The sequence below is a fragment of the Pezoporus occidentalis genome, unplaced genomic scaffold (assembly GCF_034315485.1).
Source record: "Pezoporus occidentalis ecotype Australia unplaced genomic scaffold, CSIRO_AGI_Poc_V1 ctg329, whole genome shotgun sequence".
NCBI lineage: Eukaryota > Metazoa > Chordata > Aves > Psittaciformes > Psittacidae > Pezoporus > Pezoporus occidentalis.
The window spans coordinates 322076-344695 of record NW_026915257.1 but is presented as its reverse complement, the minus strand read 5'-3'; the positions used below and the strand labels follow the sequence as shown (position 1 = coordinate 344695).

Genomic DNA, 22620 nt, shown 5'->3' with positions numbered 1-22620 from the left:
CTGGGTTTTGCTTCTGCTTTGAGGAGCGGAGCCCTGCTCAGCCGGGTCCTCAGCTGCAAGGTCCTGGGGGGCTCGAGAGCCGCACAGCGAGGCTGGGGCAGGAGCTGGCGAGGAAAACGAAAGAGAAACCCAAGCCCGGAGCCACCTCCCGCTGAGCCGAGGGCACCGCGAGCAGCAGCGCTTTGCCTTGCAGCTGCACAAAGCGCTGCCAGCCTCACACCAGGCTCCTGCACTGAGCACCCGTGTGCTGCATGAGGGTGCAGCAACCCCAGCCCATGCACCGCGGGCACCAGCACCAGATGGCTCGGCCTCCCCGGCCCCTCCACCCTGCCATTACCCTCAGCAGCAATCCCCCTGCTCCCGCATTCCCTCTCCTTATCTGGCCCAGCTATTTCGCCAATGGAAAATCTCCTCCAGCTTAGTCACGGTGATTTCCACACCGATCCCGCGCCATCTGCGCCGGGTAACGCGGGGCACAGCGAGCACAGGGCAAAGGGAATGCCGCGCTGGAAGGAGCGAGGCACAGCCATCGTTTCCATAGATGCCGCTCCGAGTCACCTGAACCCTGCCGAGATCCCAATCGCCCCCCTTCGAACCCTGTGCCTTTAGTTTCCCAATCGCGAGTGCCGGGGTAAAAGCAGGCCAGGAATCCGTCCTCTCCCGTTGAAAAACACCGGGAAAGGCCAAGAGAAAGGAGCTGCCCCTGCATGCGGCAAATACCTCACGCTCCGTAAGAGCGTCTCCCCGATTGCGACACCCATGCAAACAGGTTCTTGCTAAGAGCACGGATGGCTCCGTGGCCCTCCACGAGGGAGGAATCAGAGCAGGAACACACAGAACCCCCCCCCTTTCCCCAGGGGCTCCCCAGCAGCTCTAATACCAAAAGCACCATCACAGCAAGGCTGCTCCGGGGGTTTCTGCTGGAGATGGGAGAACCGGAGTTGACTGAGCTCAAACCAGCACTGAGGTCTGCATGGGACCAGTGACCTGCTGAGGACGGGCCTTCGGTCTGAGGAGGAGAGCTTAAACCTTCATCCCCTGACCAAGTGCATTGATGGGGACTGAACCCCTCTCAGTGCTAAACCCACACAACCAGGGCCGGCACCGCACTGGCCTTGCTGGGAATGAAGCCCGGGAGCTGCTCGCGTGGCTCTGGGATATGGGAGCAGCTCCTCCTCTGCAGGGCAAGTCCAGAATCCAAGGTCTCCAGGCTCTCCAAGTGTGGAAAACGGGGCCTGTGTGAGGCGCCGGCCGCTCCAGTGGCCTTTGAAGCAATAAACCCATTTACTGAGATCCCAGGAGATAGGGAACAACTGCACCGTTCCCAGCAGGAAAGACCTGGCAGCGCCGGGTGCCCTGTGCCAGAGGTCTGCAGCCCCCAGCCCCATGCACAAACCCACCCTGGGGCATCAAACCCCTCTCCCGGCAGGGGAAGAGCAGCTTTCCAAGCCCCTCGCACCCATCAGCTCCTCCCACGCTGGCTCCTAAACAGGGCATTCAATGGGGAAAAGCGTTGACATGGGGAATGCTGCAGCTGAGACAAGGACAAGGAGCTGCTCTGTGGATTACTCACCCCAGATCAACCCTAGAGACGCAAGCCTTGACCAGCCCTCCCTGCCTTCCTGCTGCTTCGGGAGCCACGTGGCCTCCCCACCAAGCACGCGTCCAGGAATGTGGCACTGCAGCAGGCAGCGAGTGCCATTAGGTCTTCTTGGGGAGGAGGAAATGAATTCAGCTCCCAGTACGGAGCACAACAAGGCTGAGTCCCATCGCTGCGCTCAGGTGGGAGGTTACAACCACGGGAGCTGCCAGCTTTTGGTGCCCAAAACTCAGTGTATCCCTGGAGCATCAATGGGAGATTCCCAGCTTAGGGAAAAGAAAAGCCTGAGTGAGGTCATCTCCAAGCCAGGACTATGTGCAGGGATGCAGAGGCAAGAGCTACAAGGGAACAGCCCCAGGATGGAGCAGCGCCTCGTGCCCAGGCTCAGTTTGCTGGAGCAAGCCTTTGCTTTCTTGCCTCCCACCTCTTGCCCAGGCTGAGGTCCAGCCCCTGCACCTCTCCCCAGCTCCAGCATTCCCAGCCTCGGGTTTCCTCAGAGCAGAGCAGTGATTTCTCAGCAGATCCCTATCACCTGAACGAAGGACAAGCAGAAAACAGCAGCCAGAGGCTGAGAGAGGCCAAAGCACCAGGGGAGGGGGGAACAGAGCAAGGAGAAACCCCAGAGTGACACAAACCAAAGAGGACACCCCCAGGTCAGCTCTGCCAGCCCAGGGGCACCGGGTACCTGCAGCCCAGGGATGGAGCAGGGAAGAGCTGGCTCCTCTCTCGATAGAGAGGAACGGTTTCACCCTGCTCACCAGCTCCTTCCCCAGGCCCTGCTCCAGGAAGTGCTGGTGAGCAGGGTTAAACCGTTCCCCTCCATCAAGGGATCCGTTCCCTCCTTCCCAGCGAGGAGCCGCAGCCATACCCATTCCCCACATCATTCCCTCTCTCAGCCTGCCCCGGAGCAGAGGACAGGGGGGCAGAAAGAGCAATGCCACGTCCTGTGCTTGACTGCAGTGCCCGCAGAGGAGCCCACCACACGTCCTCCCTGCCCTGCCAGCAGCGCAGCATCGCTCCCATGAGAGCTGAACACATCACCCATGGACCCAGGCACCGTCCATGCATTGCCTCCCATCCCACCTCATCCTTTTCCCTGCCAGGTTGTGCGGCACAGATCCCACACCCAGGGCCAGGGACGTTCTGTCACTTGAAACCCTGTCATCCGTGGCAGGTAAAACAAACAGGAGGGGCCTGTTCCCTGCAGTGCAGGAGCCTGTGTGCGTGCAGTGCCCTGCTGCAGACACAGCATCTCCCACCTCCCACGGTGGGTTCGTATTTGGCAGCCAAACCACTGCAGTTCGTGCCCTTTCCGAGTGCCAACAAGGACAGGGGGAGAAACGGGTTCCTCCTGCGACCAGCACTGACCGCACCGCAGCATCACCCCACGGCTGAGCGCGAAGCTGGGATGCTCAGGAAACAACGGCCTCTCCATGAGGTGCCAGGAGGAGACAGCCTGAACCCCAGCAATGGGGCACAGCCGGGTACAGGAGCTGCCTGCACCCAGGTGCCAGGACAACAGGGAAGCAATGAGCCAGGACTGCTGGGTTGAGAAGGAATCTGCTCCTTAAAGGAGCGGTCTCCAAACCAGGATGGAGCAGCCTGGATGAGGACTTGGGGTGCTGGGTGCAAGAACCCCCCCCCCCCATGACCCAGAACCCCCCACAGTGTGGGGCTGCACCCCCAGAGTGGGAGCAGCAGCTCAGGGAGGGGATCCTGCCCCTCTGCTGCGGGAAGGGGAGACCTGAGAGCAGCTTCAGGGCCTGAAGGGGCTGCAGGGAACCTGGAGAGGGGCTTGGGACAAGGGATGGAGGGACAGGCCAAGGGGAATGGCTTGAACCTGCCCGAGGGGAGACTGAGCTGAGCTCTGGGGCAGAAGCTCTTCCCTGTGAGGGTGCTGAGGCGCTGGCACAGGGTGCCCAGAGAAGCTGTGGCTGCCCCATCCCTGGCAGAGCTCAGGGCCAGGTTGGACACAGGGGCTCAGAGCACCCTGCTCCAGTGGAAGGGGTCCCTGGGGCTGGAGGAGCTTTAAGGTGCCTTCAACCCAACCCAGGCTGGTTTCAGGCTTAAAGCTCAGGACCAGGAAGGGATCAGCACCACCTCCAGGTTCGGCATAAGCCAAGCTATGAAATAAACCCTCTTTAAGAGCAGCACCAAGCTAAAACATCGGGAATATGTCAGTTGAAAAGTGCTTCTGAGCCCCCACTCCCAGGGCATCTCACCCAACCTCTGCACGTAGCAGCCGGCGCTCCCCATCCCCTTGGGACACAAAGGTGAGTAACCCAGCTCTGACCAAGGCCACTGCGTGCTCTGCCAAGCTAAGCAGGTCTAAATATAAACCTCACTTGTACCTTATCTGCTTCCTGGTCCCATTTATGGAGCTCTGAGGGCTTATTTCTAAGGAACCCTCCATGTCAGCACTATCCACGTCCCTGCTGCAGGGGGCTGAAGCTCAGGACCCATCACCTCACCCCCTGGCTCCAGCCAAGGCTGGAGGCTTCTTGCCCAAGTGGAGTGGGAGCACCGATGGAGCAGGAGGTGATGTGCATCCCAGCCTGGCATTGGGCAACTGGAACAGCACCCACACCCAGCGGGCACCCAGCCTGCAGCCATCAGGGTGCAAGGGCATGGAGCAAAGGAGAGCGTGGGCTTCAGGGGCAAATCCTTAGGGAAAGGTGGGCTTTTCCAAGAGCCGGCCATCGAGAACACCCTTTCCAACCCATCTCTCCTCATTCCCAGATCCCACCTGGGAATAGAATCCCTCACCAGTGTCCCACTGAGCGCAGCTACCGCAGCTCAGAGGTCAGACACCTCGGGCAGAGGGGTTGGGTGCTCCCGGCAATGAGGAAACTGCTTTCAGATCAGCAGATCAAGGCTCCAGGGACTGGTTTTCAGCACTTTTGAGCCCCGTTTCCATTTGTCAGAGGCAAAACTTCCCTTCCACGTGTGAGGCTCCCACTGATACCGCTGCGAGCCCCGCAGATAAGGATGCTGTGATTCAGCAAACACTGAAGCAGAGGTGGAGGCAGCGAGAGGCACCAGTGGAAACCCTGCCACGTCGGTCTCGACTGTAGGAGGGGACCCGTTCCCCAGCCAGCTCCTGCTCAGGAGCTCCATTAAAGCCTTTAAGAGCCTCCGACCTTCCTTATCTCCTGGACTTTTGCTCCCCTCATCACTTGTGCTCCTCACACCCTGCTTTAAGAGCCCTTCCCTCTCCCATCCCCAGGGTCACAGCCGGTCCCTATGGGCTGCCAGCCCAGCACGGGGCCACAGCCCCTGCTCACAACCAGGTACCTTCAGCTGGAAGCACCGACAACCATCAGCCCTGCTTCACCTGCATCTTCAGTTCCCCTCCTGCACCGCGGGTACAGCTCCAGAGCCAAAGCCCCCCACAAAGAACCACAACCAGAGGGATGCTTTCCCCAACAGCCCTGCATTAACTCAACAGGAAGCTGTAGCTCTAGAGGCTTATTTTAAGCAGCAGTTTCATTTGCATCGCCCTCCTTTTGGGGTTATAACTGAACCCCCACCTTCACAAAGCTGCTCCACACTGACATCGCCGCCTCTCCCCCTATGCGGGGCTGCACACCCCACGTTCACCACCACAACGAGGAGGGGAATTTGGGTCTCCTGAAGCACTTTCACCCGAGGGGGGGGGGGAGAAGAGAACCAGCCCCAGAAACCACTTTCACCCTCGGCTGCTCATCCAGCTCCCTGCCCGGTGACACACAATGAGTGCGAGCCCCGGTTGTGCAAGCCCCACAGCAGAGCTCCCAATCCCTCCCCTGTGCCTCTTACCCAAGAGACGTACCCAGGAGCTCACCCAAAGGTGGGGGGGGGGGAGCCGCCCCCTTGTAGCTGTGGTTAGGAAAGAGCCGGCAGCGAGCTGGGATCCGGATGCATCCTGCGAGGATGCAGGCGCTTCCCCACCCAGGGCTGCTGTACCCAGCTCTGGGGGAGGTCGTTGCTGCGGGCAGCACCAGACACGTCCCCGCTGATGTGATAACATCACTCAGCGGCCACCTGCCTTTATTCACTTGCCACCTGCGCCATAGTCAAATATTCACACCCCTTACATCCAATATTCACACTCAAACACAGGCAAACCCCAGCGCCTGCGGGATGCTTCCCAACGGGACACCCAGCCATGGACCTCCTTCCACAGGGTCAGGACTGCATCCCTCCCCACGACATGGGATAAGGGGGGGTCCCTCAGTGTCCAGTGCCCACAGAACAGCCCCATGCCAGTCCGGGTGCCCCCATCCGTGGCTATAATCAGCCTGAGGAAGTTGATGCCGGAGCCACCAGACCTTACCCTGCACTCAGATGCTCGTCCCCTTCCTCTTGCAGCTGATGGGGACCCGCAGCAGAGGAGGATGCGCTGCTCGTTGGTACCTTCCTCACCCTCACAGAGACACAACTGCCTCTAAGCAGGATCGATCCTGGCCATTGGATGCTCCACTTTGTGAGCTACAGCGGGTTAAAGATTACTCCCAGCCCGGGACGGGGAGGCAGCCTCCGCCGCAGTTATCCATTACATGGGAGCAGCAGGGAGACGCTCCGCTTATTTTGTCTTAAGTACATCGGGATTTGGGAAACAAACACCTCGTGGATGTCTGACCCCAGGCACATTCCTGCCCGATGAAAAGCCCATTTCTGTGCTTCGTGCCTTTGTCATTCCAAATCCCATTGCGAGATCTCACACCCGATCTGCCTGCAGACAGGCGGGTATCAGGCAGACATCTGCCCGTACCTCCTGCACCTGAGCAGCCTTCCTCCTCCTCCCTCCTCCGGGTCTATGATGCTGTCCAAGCCATGCTATGCCAGGGGCTCCCAGAGCCGCTCCGCCTCAGCCTGGTGCCGGGTTTTATCGCATTGCTCCCAGTTAAACACTTCCACAGAGCCCATCGGCAGCCAGCAGCTTCCAGCCCCATCTCATGGGGTTTGGTTTTAACTGCCTGGTCTGGAGACAGCAGACGGGGCTTTCCTCAGCTCAGCAACCCCAGTCCCTCCCTGCTCCACTCGGGAGCGCTGCTCCAAGGCAGCCTCGGGAGCGAGACCCAGAGGAAGGAGCCACAGGGCAGAATAGGACCCAAACTGGTGGCTGGCACCCTTTAGGAGGGGACACGCGTGGCCCCGAGGTGCCGGGGCTCCTTTAAGCGAGCGCCGGAGGAAGGTGAGTCACTGCCCCGCATGGGAGGAGAGCGCAGAACCCAGAGCTTCTCAGGAAACCCAGCTTCGGAGGAAGCCTCCAGTGCTGAAGCCTCCAGCCCCGGCCCGAAAGAGAGGGATAAAGAGGAAGGAGCCGCTTACCCCAAGGTGCGGGCACCTCCGTCCGCCCCACATCACCCATCCACAGCCCCCCCCCCCGGCTCCCATTGGGTGCTGCGTAGGGGGTAAAGCAGGACCACGGAGCCCTCCTCATGGAGGAACTGCAGGAAGAGCCCTGGTACCTTCGTTTCCTTCGCGTTGGGACTCGCAGACACTTCCGACACCGGGATCGCTCCCAAACGGAGGAGAAGCCACTGGGAAGCACAGAGCAGGGCAGTTACTGCCGGCCCCCCCTACTTCCAAAAGTACTCGGTGGGGAGATTAATGATCAGCTTTAAAGTGCCCTTAAACTTAACCAGGAACTTCCCTGCACCAGAAACCAGCCTGCGGGCAAGAAACAGGCTGGAAACCCCAATAGCACCCAGGTAAACCCCAGCTTCAGAGCCCCCCACAAAGGGTGCGGGGAGCTCAGACAGGGACACACAGGGATGGGAGATGGGGCGAGGGGACAGGGGTGACCTCCTGTGAGGAGGGATGGAGCTAAAGGGGGGGGCACCCCAAGGTAGGGTATGTGAATGCACCCCAGCTGCAGGCTGAACCCCATTCTGGGTCCAGCAAGGGGGGGGGCAGACCTGAGACTGGACAGCACTGGGGGGACACTGACACCTCAAAAGCAGGGGCCACCCCACAATTCAGAGGCTGAGGGAGGCAGGAATGAACCGAACCCATAGGGAACCCCAACTTTTAGAGGAGAAGCCATTAACAGCCATAAGACCCCCATCTGAGGGGAGACACTGAATGCTACAGGGTGTCACATAGGACCCCCAATCTCGGGGGACCTACAGGGCATTGAGGTGCCCTCGCTTATAGAGAGCCCCCACATCAGGACGGGCAACACAGAGAACCCCGTGCCCAGGTGGGACCCAAGCCAGGGAGCACTCAAAGCACCGGGGGGGACCCCACCATCCCCACAGGACCCCCAAACCTCGGCGGAGCTCAGCGGACCCCCACGGGTCCCTCAAGCAGCAGGGAGAAGGCACCGGGCACCCGCAGTGACCCAAACCCGAGTCCCCTCGCACAGAGGCGCCGAGCGGCTCCCCGCGGCTCCAGCCGCCCCCCAACCACCACCGGAGCCGCTGCCGCCCACAGAGGGTCCCGTGTGGGTGCCCCCATCAGCAGCATCGCCCCCATGGGGGCTCCCAGCCCGGACCCGGTACCCGCGCACCCGGACCCGGTACCCGCGCACCCGGACCCGGTACCTGCGCTCCTGGCCCCGCCGCTCCCCCCACGCCGCCCGCGGCCGCCTTTTGACGGGAACCGGCCGGCTCCGCGCCCCGCCCCTCCCCGAGGCCACGCCCCCTCCGAGCCACGCCTCCTCCCCGCCCCCGCCAATGCCAGCGCGGCACCGTCTCTGCTCCGCCCACCAGCGCCATATAAGGCTCGCACTGGGCTAAACCCCTCCCTTCGGGGGCGTGGCGAGGGCTGGCGGGAGAACGCACGTGTGTGCCTGCGCCGCGGGGCGCTCCCCCGGTGCTCCCCGGCTTTAGGGACCCCGCTGCAGAGCGCGGTCCCCGCCTCTCCCCACAGCTCCTGCCCCGCTCCCGCGGCTTGTGGGGAGCCCCGCGCTCTGCCAGGGGCTGTGGGGAGCTGCGGGCGGCTCTTGGGGTGCAGCCCCCACAGAAAGCCCGGTGCTCAGGGAGCTCCCCCCGCTGCCTCCCGGCCTGGGGTCCGTCCCTTACGGGGCCAGGGCAAACACCACCGGCACAAGGGTGCCCCCCCCCCAGCACTCCTGGGCGAACTTCTCCACCTTTGGGTGTCCCCAGCGCGCTGCTCTGGTGTCTCCCGGCAGCCCGGGCGTTGCACAGCTCCATGCCCCGGCGCTGTTCAGAGGCTGCTTCCCTTCCGCATTTCCCGGTAACTAAACCGCCCTGCGGCTCGCCACATCCAGCACCTCGCAGACAAACCCCAGGCTCGTCTCCTTCCTCTCCCATTGTCAGGTGAGCTGCCTCCGCACACGCCAAAACCTCCATCTGATTACAGCCTGGAGACGGCTCCTGCGTTTTCCCAATGCTTAGATCAGATTAAGGGCAGAGGGAGAGCTGATTCATCCATCCCCTGCCTCCAGACTGGAGGCAGCAGCATCCGCGAGGGCCCCAGCGCAGCTCCAAGGGTGCATGACCACGGGTGGGCAGGTTCCTGACAGAGTCAACCTGGGCTGCTCTGGTTGACCCCTCAATGGGATGTGCTTCACATCCCAAGCAAGGACTGACCTTGCAGGTCCTTGAACCTGGAACGCGCAGGGCTCTCCCGTGGGATCTGGTGGAATCTGGGACAATGGAACCAGGTCACAAATACCGACCTTGACCACCCAAAGTCCCGTTACCGGTGGCGTGAGTCAACCTTGAGCGCGGGGGTTTGGGCTGAGCCGGTTCAGCCGGTGCTGCAACCCCAACCCAAAGCTGCTCCATCCATCGCCCGGGCACGTTACACCCCCAGTGTGGAAAACTCAGTGTCGTTGGCAGATATTTCCCTTTCCACCCCCAAAACCGTATCTGGGGGGTGGCCGCCAATGGAACAGAGAGAAGTGCTGTGAGCCCCTGTGCGATGCTCTGGGGTTTATCGAGTGCTCCCTAAACCCAAAGTCCCCCGAGCAAATGAGCCCCCAACACAGCAGCCGAGGGCAATCACCGCCCCTGAGCTGCACCCACCGGGTTCAACAGCGCTCATCTGCGTGGGGACTGCGCTTCGCTAACGGGCTTCAAATTGCCTTAATGAGGCCAATGAGAGAAAACGATGTCTGGGAAGAAATGGGAGCTCATCAAAGGCAATTCCGTGGCGCAGAAAGCTTTTGGGGGGTGGGGAGTGGGCTGTGGATGGGGCCGGGGGGGGGCTTTGAACGGGAGGGGCTGCACAGAACCCATCCCACCACTGCTGATCATCACTGCAGCATCAAACACATCCCCAGCCTCACACAGCGGCTGCCCCATTGACCTCACCGTGTCTGGACCGGTGCAATGAGCTCCTGAACCCCATCGAAACTGCTCTGCTGCCAAACACACCTTGCCCCATAGCCACAGCTGGGTTTGTGCCTCAAGTATGGGGAAGCACAGGCACCGGATGGAGCAGCCTTAAGGGGAAGGACTTGGGGTGCTGGGTGCAAGAAGCTCCCCATGGGCCGGCTTCAGTGAGCGCTTGAGCCCAGAACCCCCCCAGTGCGGGGCTGCACCCCCAGAGCATGAGCGGCAGCTCCGGGAGGCGATCCTGCCCCTGTGCTGCGGGAAGGGGAGACCTGAGAGCAGCTCCAGTGCCTGAAGGGGCTGCAGGGAACCTGGAGAGGGGCTTGGGACAAGGGATGGAGGGGTGGGATGAGGAGTTTGGGCTTCCAAGTGGAAGAGGGAAGTTAAATAGGATATGGGGAAGTTCTTCCCCAGGAGGGTGGTGGGAGGCTGGAATGGAGAAGCTGTGACTGCCCCATTCCTGGCACGGCTCAAAGCCAGGTTGGACACAAGGGCTTGGAGCACCCTGCTCCAGCGGAAGGGGTCCCTTGGAGCTGGAGGAGCTCTAAGGTCCCTTCCAACTCAAACCATCCCATGGTTCTCTGCCAGCTGGGGTGGATGAGGAAGCTCCTGAACTTGAACACCACCTGGAAGCATCCGTCTGCATTCCCTGATCCATGCAGGAAGGGAACAGCACAAACACAACTGAGCTGGATGCCCCTCTGCAGCCACCGGCTTCAGCAGCACAGCTCCCTCATCCCGCTGCCCCAGGAGCAGCTGTTCCCCATCCCGCTCCCCATGGAGCAGCCGTTCCCCATCCCGCTCCCCATGGAGCAACCGTTCCCCATCCCGCTCCCCATGGAGCAGCCGTTCCCCATCCCGCTCCCCATGGAGCAGCCGTTCCCTATCCCGCTCCCCATGGAGCAACCGTTCCCCATCCCGCTCCCCATGGAGCAGCCGTTCCCCATCCCGCTCCCCATGGAGCAGCCGTTCCCCATCCCGCTGCCCCGGGAGCAGCCGTTCCCCATCCCGCTCCCCATGGAGCAGCCGTTCCCCATCCCGCTCCCCATGGAGCAGCCGTTCCCCATCCCGCTCCCCATGGAGCAGCCGTTCAGCCGTTCCCCATCCCGCTGCCCCGGGAGCAGCCGTTCCCCATCCCGCTCCCCATGGAGCAGCCGTTCCCCATCCCGCTCCCCATGGAGCAGCCGTTCCCCATCCCGCTCCCCATGGAGCAGCCGTTCCCCATCCCGCTCCCCATGGAGCAGCCGTTCCCCATCCCGCTGCCCCGGGAGCAGCCGTTCCCCATCCCGCTCCCCATGGAGCAGCCGTTCCCCATCCCGCTGCCCCGGGAGCAGCCGTTCCCCATCCCGCTCCCCATGGAGCAGCCGTTCCCCATCCCGCTCCCCCGGCACGGATCCGGCTCTCCCGGCGCTGACTCAGGCTCTTGCTCCACATCCTCAGGAGCGCCGGTTTCTGGAGAAGCGGTTGCAAAACCCGCCCGCGGCTCCATTCCCCCCCATTCCCATCCCTCCTGCAGCCTGGGACGGGGAGAACGGGCGTAAAACGGGAAGGAAAGGGATGGATCCCAGGACACAGCAAAAGGAGCCGGGGGGGGGGGAGGCTGCTGTCGGGTTTGTTGTTGAGGGGCAGTGATTGATGCCGGGTCCTGCACATGGGACACAACAACCCCAGGGAACGCTCCAGGCTTGGGGAAGAGCGGCTGGAAACTGCCCATGGAAAAGGACCGGCATTGATGGAGCTGAGCAGGAGCAGCTTGTGCCCAGGTGGTCAGGAAGCCCCCAGCATCCTGGCCTGGCTCAGCACCAGTGCGGGGATTGTGCCCCTGGAGGTATCTAAAAGACGTGTGGATGTGGCACTTGGGGACATGGGCTGGTGGTGGCCTTGGCAGCGCTGGGAATGGTTGGAATTGATGGTCTTGAAGCTCTTTTCCATCCAGGTTGATTCCATGGCTCCATGGTTCTATGGGTCCCCTGCTTTGGGGATTCTCTGTTGTCTAATATAGGGTTGAGCTCACCCCCCAGCCCACCCCTGTGGGCTCAGTGTGGGTTTCCCCCTCCCCATCTCCCCTCAGCACCCACGCAGTGTCCATCCTCACGGCTCAGTCCTGCTCCCAGCCCCTTCCTTGGCTCTTCAACCCCCATCCCGGGCAGAGCAGGAGATTCCCAGCCCACAGTGAGACGGGAAAGGTGAGCAGGAAGCCTCCGCTCCTTGGCATTTTGCTGCCGGGAAGGAGGAGAATAAATGATCCATAAGACAGAAGAAATGATCCATGAAGTTTCCATTGGCACCGCATGGAAAGCAGCTCCAGGGAATCTCCAGTTTTGCCATAAACTTCAGTTTGGTGCTTTGGGTCACTTGGAGGGGCAGGAATTCCCTTTCCCACCAGCTCTGCTTCTTATTGCAAAGGGAACCCCCCAGTGACTGTACAGGAGCGAGTTATGGAATTAGCATTGTTCCAATTGGACTGGTTTTGCTTCCTTTGGTCCCAGAGCCGATGGGATGGGGGTGATGGGACAAAAGGGGTTTAGAAGGATTGGGGCTTTTCCCATCAGTTTTCCACATCTTGGCTGTTTCCAGAGGGAAATTGAAGGGATTTTGCCTTTTCCCATTGTTTTTCCCATCCCTGGCTGTTTCCGGGGTAGAAATTGGGGGGATTTGGGCTTTCCTCATCATTATTTCCCATCTTGGGATGCGGAGCCAGGGGTCGGGAGCTGGGACCCCCCAAGGGACACCCCCCCCCCAGCAGCACTGTGTCTGGTGAGGCTGTGGCAAAGGACAGCTTTACACGTGTGTGCACGGCATCACATGCGTGTGCAAGGCATCACACGTGTGTGCACGGCATCACATACGTGTGCAAGACATCACATACATGTGTATGTGCACGGCATGTGCATGGCATCACATATGTGTGCGAGGCATCACATACATGTGTATGTGCACGGCATGTGCAAGGCATCACATACGTGTGCGTATGCACGGCATGTGCACGGCATCACATATGTGTGCAAGGCATCACACGTGTGTGCATGGCATCACATACGTGTACAAGACATCACATACATATGTATGTGCACGGCATGTGCATGGCATCACATATGTGTGTGAGGCATCACATATATGTGTATGTGCACGGCATGTGCACGGCATCACATATGTGTGCAAGGCATCACACGTGTGTGCATGGCCTCACATGTGTGTGCATGGCCTCACATGTGTGTGCATGGCATCACATACGTGTACAAGACATCACATACATATGTATGTGCACGGCATGTGCATGGCATCACATATGTGTGTGAGGCATCACATACATGTGTATGTGCACGGCATGTGCACGGCATCACATATGTGTGCAAGGCATCACACGTGTGTGCATGGCCTCATATACGTGTGCAAGACATCACATACATGTGTATGTGCACGGCATGTGCAAGGCATCACATACATGTGCATGGCCTCACACGTGTGTGCACGGCCTCACATAGGTGTGCATGGCTTCACATACATGTGCATGGCATCACGTACATGTGCACGGCATCACATACGTGTGCACGGCATCACATACGTGTGCATGGCATCACATATGTGTGCACAGAATCACATACGTGTGCAAGGCATCACATATGTGCACACAGCATCACATATGTTCACACGGCATCACATGCATGTGCACGGCATCACATGTATGTGCACAAGCACGCACAGTCATGGCACAGCCTCACGCCATGGCATGTTGCTGTGCACAAGCACGTACAGCCTGGCCTGCGCTTGATAAGCACCCCTGACCATGACCCCCATGACCATGACACCCATTCATGACACCCATGACCATGACACCCATCCATGACCCCCATCCATGACCCCCATCCATGACACCCATTCATGACACCCATGACCATGACACCCATCCATGACACCCATCCATGACACCCATTCATGACACCCATGACCATGACACCCATCCATGACCATGACACCCATCCATGACCCCCATCCATGACACCCATGACCATGACCCCCATGACTATGACACCCATTCATGACACCCATGACCATGACACCCATCCATGACATCCATGACCATGACACCCATCCATGACACCCATGACCGTGACACCCATTCATGACACCCATGACCATGACACCCATCCATGACACCCATCCATGACCCCCATGACCATGACACCCATCCATGACACCCATCCATGACCCCCATGACCATGACACCCATCCATGACACCCATCCATGACACCCATGACCATGACACCCATCCATGACACCCATCCATGACACCCATGACCATGACCCCCATCCATGACCCCCATGACCATGACCCCCATCCATGACCCCCATCCATGACACCCATCCATGATGCCCATCCATGACGCCCATCCATGACACCCATCCATGACACCCATCCATGACACCCATCCATGACACCCATGACCATGACACCCATCCATGACCCCCATGACCCCCATCCATGACCCCCATCCATGACACCCATCCATAATGCCCATCCATGACACCCATGACCATGATGCCCATCCATGACGCCCATCCATGACACCCATCCATGACACCCATCCATGATGCCCATCCATGACGCCCATCCATGACACCCATTCATGACGCCCATGACCATGACACCCATCCATGACACCCAGCCTTGCACCAGCACACACAAACCCTCACACTGGTGTCTGAAGGCTCCGCACTGGGACGGGGGGGCTCATACTGGTGTCTGACAGCTTTATACTGGGACCGGGGGGCTCACACTGGTATCTATACTGCTGTCTGTACCGGTGCTTTTACTGGTGCTCATATCAGTGTCTATACTGGTGTCCACAGTGGTGCATATACCGGTATCCATACTGCTGCCTATAGCAGTGCCTGGAGCGGCACCTATAGTACTGTCTTACCGGTGCCTAGGCTGTCTATACTGCTGTCTATACTGGTGCCTGTAGTGGTGCATATACTGCTGTCTATACTGCTGTCCGTATCAGTGCATATAACAGTGCCTATAGCGCTGTCTATACCAATACCTATACCGGTGCATATAGTGCTGTCTATAATGGTACCTATACCAGCGTCTATACTGGTGCCTAGAGCAGTACCTATAAGCGGTGCCTATAGTGGTGCATATACCGGTGTATATAGCAGTGCCTACACTGGTGCCTATAGCGGTGCCTATAGCGGTGCCTATAGCAGTGCCTATAGAGCTGTCTATACTGGTGCATATAGCGCTGTCTATACCGGTATCTATACCGCTGTCTATATTGGTGCCTATAGTGGTACTTATAAGCATTGCCTATAGCGGTGCCTATAGCAGTGCCTATAAGCATTACCTATAGTGGTGCCTATAGCGGTGCCTATAGCAGTACCTATAAGTGGTACCTATAGCGGTGCCTATAGCAGTGCCTATAGCGGTACCTATAAGTGGTGCCTATAGCGGCACCTATAAGTGGTACTTATAGCGGTGCCTATAGCGGTGCCTATAGCGGTGCCTATATCAGTACCTATAAGTGGTACCTATAGTGGTGCCTATAGCAGTGTCTATAGCGGTACCTATAGCGGTACCTATAAGCGGTGCCTATAGCGGCACCTATAAGTGGTACTTATAGCGGTGCCTATAGCGGTGCCTATACCGGCGCCTATAGAGCTGCCAATACCGCTGCTTTCCTCCCACTGCGCACGCGCACATTTCCCGCGCGCAGACCCGCTCCGCGCACGCGCGGGAAGGGGGGGGGGCGCCCTGCAGTGCGCATGCGCAAGAGCACCCGTCCGTCTCCTCCCTCATCCGACCCCGCCCACAGCCGAGGGGACGCCGCCGCGTGGCTGCAGCGCATGCGCGGTTCAAACCACGCCCCCAGAGGAGGGGCCCCGCTGCCGTAATGCGCATGCGCAGTGAGAGACGCGGCACGCCCTGGCGCGGGTTTCCGCCACGGGGGGGGGTGACGTAGCAGAGCCCCGCCCACTTCCCCTCCGGGGGTGGGGCCGCCCCGCGGTGACGAAAACCGTGATTGGGCTGGGCGCCAGAGGGGGCGTGGTCTATACAAACCACGCCCACAAGCCCCGCCCTGCGTGTTGCCGCCAATGGGCGTGGGTAAGGCTTGGCTCCGCCCACCGCCGCCTGAAGCGTTGTCATAGCGACCGCGCCTGCGCGGGAAGAGGGAAGTGGCTGTGGAGGCTGTGAGGGGTCGCGGGGGCCCGGGGGGGTTCGGGGTGTCCGTAGCGGGCTTTGAGGGGGGAACATTCCTTCATTGGGGGGTTCGGGATGTGAGGGGTGGTTTGGGGGTGTCCGTGTGGGGTTTTGGGGGGCAGGGCCTCTGGGGGGGGTTTGAAGGCAGCATTCCTTCATTGAGGGGTTCGGGATGTGAGGGGTGGTTTGGGGGTGTCTGTGGGGGGGGGCAGGGCCTTTGGGGGGGGTTGAGGGCAGCATTCCTTCATGGGGGGTGTTCAGCCTTTGAGGGGTGGTTTTGGGGGTGTCTGTGGGGGGGGGCAGGGCCTTTGGGGGGGGTTGAGGGCAGCATTCCTTCATTGGGGGTGTTCAGCCTTTGAGGGGTGGTTTTGGGGGTGTTCATGTGGGTGTTTTGGGGGGCAGGGCCTTGGGGGGGGTTGAGGGCAGCATTCCTTCATGGGGGGGTATTCAGCCTTTGAGGGGTGGTTTTGGGGGTGTCTGTTGGGGGGGGGCAGGGCCTTGGGGGGGGTTTGAGGGCAGCATTCCTTCATGGGGGGTGTTCAGCCTTTGAAGAGTGGTTTTGGGGGTGTCTGTGTGGGGGTTTGGGGGGGCAGGGCCTTTGGGGGGCTTTGAGGGCAGCATTCCTTCATGGGGGGTGTTCAGCCTTTGAAGAGTGGTTTTGGGGGTGTCTGTGTGGGGGTTTGGGGGGGCAGGGCCTTTGGGGGGGGTTTGAGGGCAGCATTCCTTCATTGGGGGTGTTCAGCCTTTGAGGGGTGGTTTTGGGGGTGTTCATGTGGGTGTTTTGGGGGGCAGGGCCTTGGGGGGGGTTTGAAGGCAGCATTCCTTCATGGGGGGGGTGTTCAGTCTTTGAGGGGTGGTTTTGGGGGTGTTTGTGTGGGGGTGTTGGGGGGCAGGGCCTTTGGGGGGGGTTTGAAGGCAGCATTCCTTCATTGGGGGGTTAGGGCTGTGAGGGGTGGTTTTGGGGGTGTCTGTGGGGGGGGGCAGGGCCTTGTGGGGGGTTTGAAGGCAGCATTCCTTCATGGGGGGGTGTTCAGCCTTTGAGGGGTGGTTTTGGGGGTGTTGGGGAGCAGGGCCTTTGGGGGGGTTTGAAGGCATCATTCCTTCATTGGGGGTGTTCAGCCTTTGAGGGGTGGTTTTGGGGCTTTCCCCTGCTTGGGGGTGTCCTAAAGGTGTGTCCCTCATGGGGAGTTGGGGGGCAGATCCCTGTAGGGGATATATACCTTCTATATACCCCCTTTGGGGGTAGCATTCCTCTTTGAGGGGGGGCATGAGGGGCTGTGGGGCTCTGTTAGGGGCTGTGTGTGAGGGAGGGGGGTGTTGGGGGCCATGCGTCTCGTTTTGGGGCTGGGGGTGTCCCAGAGGGCACGGCTCTGCTCTGGGGGGTGTGAGTCTGTCTGTCAGGAGGGGCTTGGGTGTCTCTAGGGGGTCGCTGGCAATGAGCCCCCCTCGAGGCCTCGCTGTGTGGGGTGCTGTGGAGCTCAGCCCCCTGTGGCGGGTGTCTCTGTGGGGGTGTCTCTAAGGGGTGTTGGGGTGTGGGGGGTTTGTTCTCTATAGCTCAGGGTTTCCTTGTTGGCCTGAAAGCCATTGAATGACCAGGGCTGCTCCTGCTGCCCCTGTCACAGGTTTCCTGCAGCGGCTGCCATGGGCTCCGTGCTTTCCTTCCCTGCTGCCAACACCACCTCGAGGCAGAGGAGGAAGGCTGAGGAGGAGGAGGAGGACTTGCTCGATAGCCGGGACCGCAAGGAGGACATTGCCAAGTTCCCCTATGTGGAGTTCACGGGTCAGGACAGCATCACCTGCCCCACGTGCCAGGGCACCGGCTGCATCCCCACACGTGAGGGGCTGACACGCAAACAGAAAACATTCCCTATGGATGCGTGAGCACACAGGGCATCGTTCACGTGTTCCTTTTGCCTTCCAGAGCAGGTAAATGAGCTGGTGGCTCTGATACCCTACAGCGACCAGCGGCTCCGTCCCCAAAGAACGTAAGTGTGCAGTAAAGAGCCACAGCATCTTTGCAAGGAGCAGACAGGGCTCCTTTGTGGTTCAGTGCTTCACCTGCTCTGCAGCCTCTCCTTCAGCCAGTGGCTTGTTTTCATCCAAGCCAACAGATGCAGTTTAAAGCGTAATTTGAAATGCTTCCTGTGAAATCCCGCTGCGGGGTGGGTGTGGAAACAGTGATCTTATTCACACGCTTCGTCCTGTGCCTGTTACCGGAGCTTGTAGAAAGAAGCTGCCTCGCCAGCAGCAAAACCAGGAGAATGAAAACGCTGTGGGGGCAAAACTGAATCTTTGGTTACTCATTACCAAAAACTACCCTGCTCTGAGCAATTTCAGGTGGCAAAAAAACCCAGAGCAGCACTTATGGGGCTCTCCCAGGGAAGAGCAAACCTGTGGTGGTTGCTGCTTGGGTTGGGTTTCGGATGCAAAGGCTCCTGTGGTGTTGAGGGGAGGGAGCTGACCCCTTCCCTGCCTCTTCCAGGAAGCTCTATGTCCTGCTGTCCGTGCTGCTCTGCCTCCTCATCTCGGGGCTGGTGGTTTTCTTCCTCTTCCCACACTCCATCCTGGTGGATGATGACGGGATCAAAGTGGTTCAGGTCTGGTTCGACAAGAAGAACTCTGTCGTCATTCTCGCCATCACGGTAAGCTGCTGCTGTGTGTTTCTTCCCAAGGGAATAAACTCCCTGCTGAGCTGCCAGGAGGCTCCCTGCTACTTGTGTCCCCTCTTCCCCTCCACCCAGGCCACCTTACGCATCAGGAACTCCAACTTCTACTCAGTGACAGTGACCAGCCTCACTACCCAGGTGCAGTACATGAACACTGTGGTGGGGACCCAGCAGGTCAGCAACGTCTCCAGCATCCAGCCGCTGAGTGACAAACTGGTATGCACCTTTCATTGCTTCATTGGGTGATGCTTTTATTGCCTAAAACCTGTAGGTAACATGATGGTGGTCTATCTATACCTTAAAGCTTTGCCTGGCAAAGTAGTCTGATGGTCAGAGTAGCTTTGTGCACCCCAGATAAAGGCAACAGCAAGTAGGAAAGACTCCAGAAAGGCTGGATTTAGGCATGTGAATGTGTTTTTCTTTCCTCTTTTACAGGTGAATTTCACTGTGAAGGCGGAGCTGGGTGGTTCCTTCTCCTATGTGTAGTAAGGATTTACTGCTCCTTGTACAGAGCTGGGGAGGAGGGCAGGTTTAGGGTGCTTTCATTAGAGTTAGCTCTGGAAATGACTTGGTTTGTGCTGCTTTCCTGGAAGGTGACTGTTTGCTAGAAATGACTTGAAGGCCTTTGTGGGATGCTGCAGCGGGGTTTGTCTTGGCCCAGGTCTTGAGCTGAGTTGGCACCAAAGGGAGAATCCCAGAAGACACTGAGAAACGCGAGTGTCTCCGCAGCCCTGCTTAGCCCACGCTGACCTGGTTCTGTGGTTTGCTCTCTTCCAGTTTCTCTTGCACGTTTCCCAAGGCCAAGGTGCACAACATCTTGATCTTCATGAGGTACGTGGTGCTCTGCTCAGCTCCTGACTCAGAAGGGAATTGCTGCTGCAGCAGATCTAGGGGACACAAAGAAAATCCCTCTTGGCAGCCCCCTAGCCTGGTTCAGTGTCAGCTTTTAGTCCAGGCCACTTGACACGGTTGGGTGAAACGTGAGGTGGAAAGGGGAAGACACCAGCTTGGTTCACACCGAGCATTCACATGAGGATGTTGTGCTCTGGAGCCTGTGCTCACCAGCCTGTCCTTTGCAGCGAGAGACCTTGAGGAACAGAAACTGAGGGGAGCTGCAGCTTTCGAGGGGGAAGAGGAGCTGTGATGAGTGTTCAGTGTCCAGCTCTGGGGCAGCAGCACCAGAGGGACATGGAGCTGTTGGAGCAAGGCCACGGAGATGCTGTGAGGGCTGGAGCAGCTCTGCTCTGGAGCCAGGCTGAAGGAGCTGGGCTGGGTCAGCCTGGAGAAGAGAAGGCTCCTGAAGGGGAGACCTGAGAGCAGCTCCAGTGCCTGAAGGGGCTGCAGGAAAGCTGGAGAGGGGCTTGGGACAAGGGATGGAGGGACAGGCCAAGGGACACCTTCCAGTAGGACAACCTGCTCTAATGGAAGGTGTCCCTGCCCGTGGCAGGGGGTTGGAGCTGGATGAGCTTTAAGGTCCCTCCCAACCCATCCCTGTTTGGGGCTCTATGAGTGTGAACCTGCAGGGGCTGTTACTCAGGCAGAGGCATTGCTCTCCCCCCCCCAGGACGTGGGTGAAGCTCTCGTACATCGGGCACGTGTCGCAGAGCACTCTGGAGCGGTACCGCTACGTCGACTGCAGCACCAACTTCACCGCCAGCCAGGACCTGCTCCTGCTGCCCCCCTCCGCCTGAGGCCCGGTGGATGCAGCCTGGGGTGGATGCTGGTGCACATGGATTTCTAGAAGGGACCAGGAGCTTCCCAATGGAAGCAGAGGGATCACGATCACACGTGACTTTGGTGGGAGATGCCCTCTGTGTCCCTTTCATGCTCTTCCACTGGCAGCTGGGCTGCGCTTCTGGCCGGGCCATGAATCTCTTGGGGTGTTTTCCCAGCTCCAGGGTCCTGCCTTTTTGGTTCTGGAGAACTAGTTTTTTGGTAGGAAAACTGGACTTCCAGGCGTTGGGGGCTGATGTGCCCAAAGATTTAGAGTTGATTTTTGCAGCTCTCAAAGCTTTGCACTGTGTCTTATCCCTCAGGGTGAGCTAATCAGTTCTGTGCAATTAATTTATCCTGCTTCTCTTCAGCAGCAGTGTGTCCCTGCCTTGATCCAAAGCAAACCTTGATAACAAAGGGATAGTTCCCATAAGGAACGTGCAGATAAAGCTTCCACCTCCCTCACTTGTGCTAGGAGGAGGCAAAGGCACCTTTGAAACGCATTCTTTCTGTGTTTGCCACCTCCAGCAAACCCAGCCCCAAAACACCTGGCTTGAGGTGCCTCAGGAAGTGTGGGGCTAGGAAAGGCTCTGTGTGAATTCCACCTTCCTCCTCCTCCTCCTTTGGACCTTCCTCTCCCCGCACTGGGCAGCCGCAGGGTCCCTGGGGTCCCACAGCTCAGTGTCACTTGGTGCTCATGCCTGACACAGTCACGTCTGGGTTTAAACTGGTTTCAGGGGGGTTTGGTGTCCCAAAGGGTTCATTCACTCCAGGGGCTGTTCCCGAAGGATGGCATCAGCTGTGTTCTTAAAGCAGATAAACCCCCGAGCTCAGCCCAACCTGTGCTGTTTGCAGCTTGGGGCCTTTCATCCCTTTGTGGTTCCTCTGGAATTCGATGCCTGCCTGCACCAACCCTGTCCTTCAGATGGGAGGTGGTGTGAGCCTGTGTGAGGACACGGAGGCCGGGTGGGGCTGAGGGCAGTGCTCAGTGAAGGATGCTTTATTTGGTGGGAATGTGAAATCAAACCACACGGTGCCTGTTCTAGGAAGTGGCATTTCTGCCTCCTGAGGTTTCTAGAAGTGAATTCTCTCATTAAAGTGGAGCTGGACTTTACAAAGAGCTGTTTGTGACTGTGCAGCGTCCTTTGTTGGGGGAAAAGCTCTGCCTTTCTCCTGTGGAAACCAAACCTTGTCCTAGAGTTAGTGACTGCAGTCATCGTCTGTTCTCTTGGGAATGACTGGGGGGAATGAGGGAGCAGTGCAGCCCCTCCATCCCTTCCCATTGCAGCCAGCACCAGTATCCTGGGCTGCACCCCCAGAGTGTGAGCAGCAGCCCAGGGAGAGGATCCTGCCCCTGGGCTGTGCTCTGGGGAGATCCCCCCTTCCAACCCAAACCAGTTTGGGGTTCCATGACCTCAGGCACTGGTGATCTCCATCACGCGCTGCTCACACGACTCCAGGAACCCTCACTTTCTGATGAGTTGAACTTTTCTGTTTTAAGGAAGAGGAAATCACAGCCTTTGCTTTTTATCCATCCCATTGCTCAGCTTCCTCCTCCTCTGTGCCCTGGTGCTGCTCAGCCTGAGCTGGTGTCTCCCTGTGGGGTGAGGCCACCTTCTCCTCCCCAGCATTGCCTTGCCACCCCTGTCATCATCTTTAGCTGCAGCCCCGGCCTTAACCCCCATTGTCCTGTCGCGTGGGGTTGCTTGGAGCTGGGTGCCCTTTCAGGGTGCTCAGGACCCCAAAACCTGCTGCTTGGCTCCACAGGAGCGTGGCTTTGCCCTGGTTCAGCGTTCGAGGCTCTGAGCCAGGGCACTGCTCGCTGGGGCCACCCTGGGGTCATGGGCCAAAGCACTTGGCCTTTGAGAGGCTGTTTTGGGTTCGAAAATCCTCCTTAATCCTCCAATCTCCTGTAATGAATTCCTGCTGCCAACGTTCCGAGCTCCCCCCCCTGCTGGGCTGCCTCAGGTGCTGCTCTGGTGCCAACTGAGAGGGTTTCAAACCAGCCCCAAAGCAGAGCTTTGGGCAAACCCTTTAACGTGGTCGCTCCTCTTAGTGCAAAGCTTCAGCACCAAAGTGCCAGGGTTTTAACCAAAAGCACTGGCCTGGAACCCAAAGTGTCCCATGTGTGATGCTCTGGGGTGTTCCTG

At 59.1% G+C, this 22620-nt stretch overlaps 2 protein-coding genes across 5 annotated transcripts in view; one reads left to right on the top strand and one right to left on the bottom strand.

Annotated features, from left to right (window-relative positions):
* The window catches only part of VDR (vitamin D receptor), a 36760-nt gene extending 28551 nt beyond the window's left edge, over positions 1–8209 (bottom strand). Inside the window, exon 1 of one of the 2 annotated variants that reach the window (XM_062629130.1) lies at positions 8131–8209. The gene's annotated coding sequence lies outside the window, so the exon portion shown is untranslated. Of the gene's footprint in view, positions 1–7053; positions 7159–8130 lie in introns of those variants that run through there. The other variant, XM_062629131.1, reaches the window with a different exon arrangement.
* Positions 8210–17671: 9462 nt separating this feature from the next.
* TMEM106C (transmembrane protein 106C) lies at positions 17672–21590 on the top strand. 3 transcript variants are annotated; one of them, XM_062629134.1, is made up of 7 exons: positions 17672–17925; positions 18013–18076; positions 18574–18733; positions 18833–18973; positions 19193–19242; positions 19535–19588; positions 20322–21590. In XM_062629134.1, the coding sequence occupies exons 1-7, from the start codon at positions 17733–17735 to the stop codon at positions 20446–20448; spliced, it is 789 nt and encodes a 262-aa protein (XP_062485118.1). In that variant the 5' UTR covers positions 17672–17732; the 3' UTR covers positions 20449–21590. The 3 variants fall into 3 exon arrangements, with proteins under 3 accessions (XP_062485118.1, XP_062485120.1, XP_062485117.1); XM_062629136.1 differs by lacking the exon at positions 18833–18973; XM_062629133.1 differs by having other exon boundaries at positions 18574–18973.
* Positions 21591–22620: the final 1030 nt, after the last annotated feature.